The sequence below is a fragment of the Megascapheus bottae genome, chromosome 10 (assembly GCF_031878675.1).
Source record: "Megascapheus bottae isolate mThoBot1 chromosome 10, mThoBot2.hap1, whole genome shotgun sequence".
Classification (NCBI taxonomy): Eukaryota; Metazoa; Chordata; class Mammalia; order Rodentia; family Geomyidae; genus Megascapheus; species Megascapheus bottae.
Genome location: NC_143518.1, coordinates 41419318 through 41426566, shown reverse-complemented (window position 1 = coordinate 41426566; position 7249 = coordinate 41419318). Strand labels below are relative to the sequence as shown.

Genomic DNA, 7249 nt, shown 5'->3' with positions numbered 1-7249 from the left:
GATCTGAAGATCCCCATGATAAAGGGTCTCTATTTTATTTTTACTTCACAGTTCCTAATAGCACTTCAGACTTTTTACTTTTTCTTACCCTAGCCCTCTTCTTACTTTGCATTAGGTAAATTTCCAACCCCAAAGTTCAGTAGCATGATGGAATAATAATCATGCACACATAACCCAACTTCTATATTTAGCATAAGTGCCCATCAGTTCTGTCTACACTTTCTACTCCACCCCGTCATTCTCTTTGAACCTTCAAATGTTTAAATTAAAGTACAGAAGTCTGAGCTTCAAAGTCTCAAGAGCTCCAACATATGATTAAGAGATGATAAGGAAGACTGGGGATGTGGCTTAGTGGTAGAGTGCTTGCCTAGTATGCATGAAGCCCTGGGTTCTACCACATACACAGAAAAAGCCAGACGTGGCATTGTCGCTCGAGTGGTAGAGCTGTAGACTTGAGCACAGAAGAGGCTCAGGGACAGAGCCTAGAACTAGAATGGTTGGGAAGGTGGAGACAATAACCTCTCCCCACCTCCCCACTAGTCGACAGCGCTTTTAGCACGCTGCGCCTACAACTCCCAGAATGCTACGCGGAGGTGGCGGCGAGCCCAGCGTACACCACCCAGGTCTGTGATTGGTGGTGATCTCCAGCCAATTGAAGAAGCTGTTGTTCGGTAGTCTCGGAGAGCCGGTCGGGAAGGGAGCAAAGTGGCAAGATGGTGTTGGAAAGCACTATGGTTTGGTGAGCTGCTACCTCGGGGCCTGGGGTGGGGCGGGCCTGGGTCTGGGGACCCGCGAAGCACTGGGGCCCGCGAGGCCTGGGCTGAGGGTGGGGGGACGGCGGGCGACCTGTGTCTTTGGGTGCCAGAGGCAAGGAGTAGGACGACTCCCTGAGTCATCCCTGGGCCCGGGAGACGGCAGGCCTGGCCACTCCTGCAGCCCCTGGCTGGGGACAGCCACCGAGCCGCCATCCCAGACTGCCTTCACTCTCTGCTCCTCCAACTTTGGGCTTTGCCTTCCTCAAAATTATGGGTAGGAAGACAGGTTGTAACCCACCCCATACCTCTTTTCTAATTGCCAGTATCTTTCCCTCGATCATCTTACAGTCAGCACTTAGAGATTGTTTTCTATGTATTGGGCATTTAATTTCTTTCTCACTTAGATCTTAATACACTAGTTAAAATAGTTCTCCCTTTTACCGGTGAGTCGGGGAGTCGTGGCTACGTTAAGTCACACAATTCAGGGTCTTAAGCAATGACCCTAACTCTGATAATTATCTATTTTGAATTGGATGAAAAGCAGATGGCAAATTCTTTGAAGGATTTCAAAAGGCTTCTTTTTTAATGTTCAGGCCTGGAGCTTCAACTCAGGGGCCTGAGCGCTTTCCCTGAGCCTCTCTGAGTTCGAGGCTTTTTCTGTTTATGTGGTACTGAGGAATTGAACCCAGGGCTTTGTTTGCTTTCTCTTTTCTTTTTTTCTGGTAATGGAGCTTGAACTTAGCCTCGGTGCTGTCCCTGAGCCTTTCAGCTCAAGGCTACTACCCTACTCTTGAGCCAAGCCCCACTTTTCATTTTCTACAGGTTCATTGGAAGTAAGAGTCTCAGGTCATTTGGTGCCTGGGCTGACGTTAAACCATGATCCTCAGATCTCAGCCTCCCAAGTAGCTAGGATTCCCACACCCGGCTGGAGCCCAAGGCTTTGTGCATGCTCGGCAAGCATTCTACCACTAAGCCACATTCCCAGCACCTTGGTAAAACTTTATTCCAATTAAACCATCGGAAAATTGGAAGTGGTGATGTGGCTCAATGTGATAGAGTGCTAGCCTTAAGCAAAAGAGCTCAGGGAGCCAGATGTGTGTGGCTTATGCCTGTAATCCTATTCAGGAGGCTGAGATCTGAGGATCACTATTCAAAGCCCGATTGGCAAGAAAGTCCATGAAACTGTTCAATTAACTCCAGAAAGCCTGAAGTGGCACGGTGGCTCAAGTGGTAGAGCTCTAGCATTGAGCTGAAGAGCACACACTTGTGCACACAGTCACATTCTAGAGGTAGAAGTATGAGGGGAGTTACAGTATTAAAGAGAGGCCCTTACACACTGGGAAAGGGATATACAGATGCCCATTGTTGACAAGGAAATAGGCTAGTGTGACTTTAGCCTAAGTTGTTGGCTTAAAGAAAGGTTTTATTGTCATTTAAGAGGTGGTACACAGTAAGGTTACATTTACATGAGTCATGTGGTAAGTTTGGTTTTCTTATTAGTAGTGGGGATTAAAGTCAGGGTAGGCAAGTGATCTACCACTTGAGCCATGCCTGTAGCAGTTTTTTTTTTTTGTTAATGTAGTAGATGGGATCAGGTAGAATATGAATGCCAGGCTGAGGAGAGTGAACTCAGTTTTGTACACTTTCCCATTGAGAAGGTTCTGAACATGGCAGATACAGATCTGTAGCCAAATTATCATATAGAACATTGGTTTTTAGGGGCTGGGAGTTTGGTATAGTGGTTCAAGGCCTCAGTACCACGTACAAAAAAAAAGCCCTAGCACAGTGGCTCACACCTGTAATCCTAGCTACTCTGAGGCTGAGATCTGAGGATTGAGGTTCAAAGCCAGCCTGAGACTCTTATCTCCAATTAACCTCTAGAAAATGAGAAGTAGGGCTTGGCTCAAGGGGTGGTAGCCTTAAACTGAAGAGCTCAAGAACTACACCCAGGCCCAGGGGTAGGGCGGTAGTCTTGAGCTGAAGAGCTCAGGGACAGCTCCCAGGCCAATTTCAAGCCCCATGATCCACCAAAAAAAGAAAGAAAGAAAACAAAACAAAAAGCTGGAAATGGTGCTGTGGCTCAAGTGGTAGGTCTCTAGCCTTGAGAAAGTGCAAGGGCAGCACTCAGGCCCTGAGTTCAAGTTCCAGGACTGGCCAAAAAAGAAAAAAAAAATACTGACTTTACTAGGCATGGTGGTAGCAGGAGGTTTGTGAGTTTGAGGTCAGCTTGAGATGCATAGGCCCCAAAACAGGCAAACAATGAAAGCCAGTCTGGATTGATACGTAAGAAAAGATTCAGACCTGAGGGACACACTGGCTATTCACTGTAATAGCCCAGCCATAGAGTAACCTTACCTGAAGAACAACCAATACAAAAGGGGCTGGAGGTATGGCTTGAGTGGTAAAATATCTGTCTGAAAAGAATGAAGGAGCTCTGAGTTCAATCCCCACTACTGCCAAGAAATGTAGGTGTTTGACTTTCCTCTTAATATGCTAAGTCAGGTTCTCCTAGACAGGGAAATCATCTGCATTCTAGTTCTTCCCCTTGCCTTATCCCTTTGATGTCAGCCAGGGCAGCTAAGCCTATGAGGCTCTTATTTACACTTAACCAGCAAAAGCTGAAAGTAGGGATGTGGTGCAAATGGTAGATATTGCAGTAACCTTGAGCAAAAGAGCTAAAGGACATGTTTTCCCTCTCCCCTCTTACTCTCTTCCAGTGTGGACAACAGTGAGTACATGAGGAATGGGGACTTCTTGCCTACCCGGCTGCAGGCCCAACAGGACGCTGTCAACATAGTATGTCACTCAAAGACCCGCAGCAACCCCGAAAACAACGTAGGCCTCATCACACTGGCCAAGTAGGTGGGGCAGAGGAGGTGGGCGTGGTTTCCTCATGAGGTGTGTCACCCACACACTTGCAGGCCGATCTCTAGAATCCCTGAGGCTTCTTCTGCCCATCACTTTTCTGACTATACGTCCTTCATTACTCTTCAGTGCTAATGTGCAACAGGCTCTCCTCCCCTTAGGTCTCATGCACGCATGCTGTGCTACAGAGCTACACCCCAGCTCCTGTTTCTAATGCTCATGCAAATGCATATAGTTATGAAGATAAATCTGGGATGAAATTTTATAGTCTATTTTATAGTTAATGATAATGAAAGGTGACTTTCATTCAGAGCCCCTTGGCATGTATCAAATATCCCAGCACCCCCAAAGTCATTTTGTTTTAGGAACTGATAGGTTTATCTTGCCATACAAAATTTTAGCTGAAAAAGCAGGTCTCCAAATGGAGAAGATGGGATGCTGTAAAGTGGGGTCCAGTTACTGTGGAGCCTCGGGTCCTCGAGCAGGACGGGATGAGTGGAGTTAGGAGAAACATTGCGAGGTGGAAGACAGCCTTGCTACAAAGAAATCCCTTCAGGTTGTGCATTGGGTACGCTAAACACTAAGTCTGAAGGTCTAAAGAGAAGACAAGCATGGTGGTGGGGCCTCGTGCTGATTGACGTGCACTTGCCAACATGCTCTGCCCATCCCAGCGACTGCGAAGTGCTGACCACGCTCACCCCAGACACTGGCAGAATCCTCTCCAAGCTGCACACAGTCCAGCCTAAGGGCAAGATCACCTTCTGCACCGGCATCCGAGTGGCCCATGTGAGTTCTCCTAGTCCCTTCGGTTGTCCCTCCTGCTCTGAGGCTCGCCTCCCCTGGGATAGAGCCAGAGCAAGGTGAGAGCGAGGGCCTCAGGGAGGCTAACTGGTGGGAAGAACGTAATGGGTTGAATGTCAGGACCCCCGAGGCTTGTGAAGGGAAACACCCCTCCCTTTGTGAGTCCCTGAGGAGCCTAGCAACACCCGAGGGGTTTGTGTCCTATGTGAGCTGAGTAGAAGAGCTTGGTGTTGTGTGGTTGACGTAACTTCCGTCCTCTCCAAGCTGGCCCTGAAGCACCGGCAGGGCAAGAATCACAAGATGCGCATCATCGCCTTCGTGGGGAGCCCTGTGGAGGACAACGAGAAGGACGTGAGTCCCAGGGCAAGGCTTGTGGCACAGCCCACGTGAGGGGACGAGGTTGTGCTGTGCTAAGAACCTGGCAGGGCCTCCAGGCTCCTCTTGTGAGGGGAGAGTGGAGGGGCAGGTTTCAGTGTTGAGAAGAAAAGGGGCTTCCTATCTGCTTTTATGAGGTGAGTCCTTTTTCCTCGTGGCATGGAGTAGATTTCTTGATTTTTCTCCTCTTCCCAGCTGGTGAAACTAGCCAAACGCCTCAAGAAAGAGAAAGTGAATGTTGACATCATCAACTTTGGGGAAGAGGTGAGATGGCCACTTGGCACTGGTTTGATCGGGCTGGTTCTGAGGGCACAGCCCTCCCAGAGCAGGGCCCGTACTAGGAGCGGGGCTGCAGCTGGAGAGGGAGAAGGGCGATTGCAGGAGCAGATCTGGGCCCTCCCTCCCCAGGAAGTGAACACGGAGAAGCTGACAGCCTTTGTGAACACACTGAACGGTAAAGATGGAACCGGCTCTCATCTGGTTACCGTGCCACCGGGGCCTAGCTTGGCCGATGCCCTCATCAGTTCTCCGATTCTGGCTGGTGAAGGTGGTGCCATGCTGGGACTTGGTGCCAGTGACTTTGAATTTGGCGTGGATCCCAGCGCTGACCCTGAGCTGGCCCTGGTGAGCAAATATTCTCCTCTGTTGATGTGCAGGTGATAGCGCTGGGCAGTCCCCAGACCCCATCTCCCTCCCTCCTCCCCATCGCCTGTCAGACCAGTGTGTTTGCTTCTGACCACACCCCAGGCACTAGCCCTGCCCTTCCATTTTCCCATGCCCTCTCTAGCCCTTCTAGCTTCTTTCCCACATGATCAATGGAAGCTACCTTCATGCCCCTTCCCCACACCCTCAGCCTTTACCAGGCCCCCAGGGGGCTGGGGCTGGGAAGTCTGACCTTGCCTGCCCCTCACCAGGCCCTTCGTGTGTCTATGGAAGAGCAGCGGCAGCGGCAGGAGGAGGAGGCGCGGCGGGCAGCCGCTGCCTCTGCAGCGGAGGCTGGAATTGCTGCTACTGGGGCTGAAGGTGAAAGAGGTGGAATCTGAAGTCCCAGGATGCAGAGCCCTCAACACCGGGCCACGACCGGGGCGGCCCGGCAGGCGTGCGGGAGGTGGACGGAGGGAATGGCTTGGGGCTGGGGCTGTGTGGAAAGCGGCTCCCGTTCTCAGCTGCCATCCTCCACTCCTCCAGACTCGGATGACGCACTGCTGAAGATGACCATCAACCAGCAGGAGTTCGGCCGCCCTGGGCTCCCTGACCTGAGCAGCATGACCGAGGAGGAGCAGATCGCCTATGCCATGCAGATGTCCCTGCAGGGAGCAGGTGGGCCCAGCGGGAGTGGTAGTGCTTGGTGAGAGGGCGCATGGGGAGTGGAACTAAGTGACTGCCCTCCTTTCCCTAGAGTTTGGCCAGGCAGAACCAGCTGACGTTGATGGCACCACTGCCATGGACACATCGGAGCCAGCCAAGGTGAGGGCCAGCCATGGCTGACTGCCCTGTCAGGCTTGCAGTCCTCCAGGCCTCTCAGCGTCCTGGGGACAGGACTGTTCCTTCTCTGCATGTCGTAGGAGGAAGCAGAGAGCTGCTAAAACTACAGCGTGTTAGTGGTCAGTTGGAGGGATGTCCCACGTTCTGAAATGCCCCTTGCTTGCGGTGGGAGCCTTCTTCCCAGAATGGTGGAGTCGGGAGAGAGAGCACAGGGACTCCAGGGTGCAGGAAATCTCCTCTGTGTTCAGCCATGTTCTCACGCCTCAGGAGAGCTGGGCGTGCAGGAGTGTGCCCTGCCCTGTACACACGCCGCTCTCAGCCAGCCACAGCCCCTCCAAGCTGACGCTGCGTCTTTCCAGGAGGAGGACGATTACGATGTGATGCAGGACCCCGAGTTCCTCCAGAGTGTCCTCGAGAACCTGCCCGGTGTGGACCCCAACAACGAGGCCATCCGAAATGCCATGGGCTCCCTCGCCTCCCAGGCCACCAAGGATGGCAAGAAGGACAAGAAGGAGGAAGAGAAGAAATGAGACTGGAGGAGAGAGGGCAGCTGAGTCTGCCCCGGGGACTGCGTCATGTGGGTGGATTCTAGAGTTAGATATGCTATCTGCAACCCTCCCAATCTAAATAAAGCTTGGCGAGTTTTTTTTCCTTTTTGCTTCACCTAGTGATGGCTTTGCATACGAGGGGAGGAGTGCAAGGTCCCAACAAGCCCCTTCCCTTCTTTCCTTGGCTTCCATTTTCGTATTGGGATGCCCGGCTGAGGCCCTGCTGTGCGTTAAGGCCAGGGCCTCAGAGGTATGGCCTCCTGGAGGAGCCAGCATGCAAACAAGTGCCTCCAGATATCTGCCATGTTCAAAAGAGCATGCACCCTGCGCTGCAGAGCTCCGAGGAGAAAGCCAGTCTCGGGTAGCCTCTGGGTAGGCTCCTAGATGTACATATGAGCCCTCTAAAGAGGCAAAAAATTT

The 7249-nt window shown here is 51.7% G+C and overlaps 1 protein-coding gene across 2 annotated transcripts; it reads left to right on the top strand.

Moving 5' to 3' along the window:
• The first annotated feature begins 657 nt into the window (after positions 1-657).
• On the top strand, positions 658-6932 carry Psmd4 (proteasome 26S subunit ubiquitin receptor, non-ATPase 4). Of its 2 annotated transcripts, none has more exons than XM_090341023.1 (10): positions 658-739; positions 3473-3613; positions 4292-4406; positions 4686-4772; positions 4992-5060; positions 5205-5420; positions 5711-5819; positions 5985-6116; positions 6196-6263; positions 6641-6932. In XM_090341023.1, the coding sequence occupies exons 1-10, from the start codon at positions 714-716 to the stop codon at positions 6809-6811; spliced, it is 1134 nt and encodes a 377-aa protein (XP_090197149.1). In that variant the 5' UTR covers positions 658-713; the 3' UTR covers positions 6812-6932. The 2 variants fall into 2 exon arrangements, with proteins under 2 accessions (XP_090197149.1, XP_090197147.1); XM_090341021.1 differs by having other exon boundaries at positions 5711-5828.
• Positions 6933-7249: the final 317 nt, after the last annotated feature.

Coding starts and splice junctions, on each gene's coding strand:
- Psmd4 (XM_090341021.1), top strand. CDS start 714: ATGGTGTTGGAAAGCACTATGGTTTG. Junction 5,829..5,984: donor TGGGGCTGAAGGTGAAAGAG/GTGGAATCTGAA, acceptor CCACTCCTCCAG/ACTCGGATGACGCACTGCTG. Junction 6,117..6,195: donor GATGTCCCTGCAGGGAGCAG/GTGGGCCCAGCG, acceptor TCCTTTCCCTAG/AGTTTGGCCAGGCAGAACCA.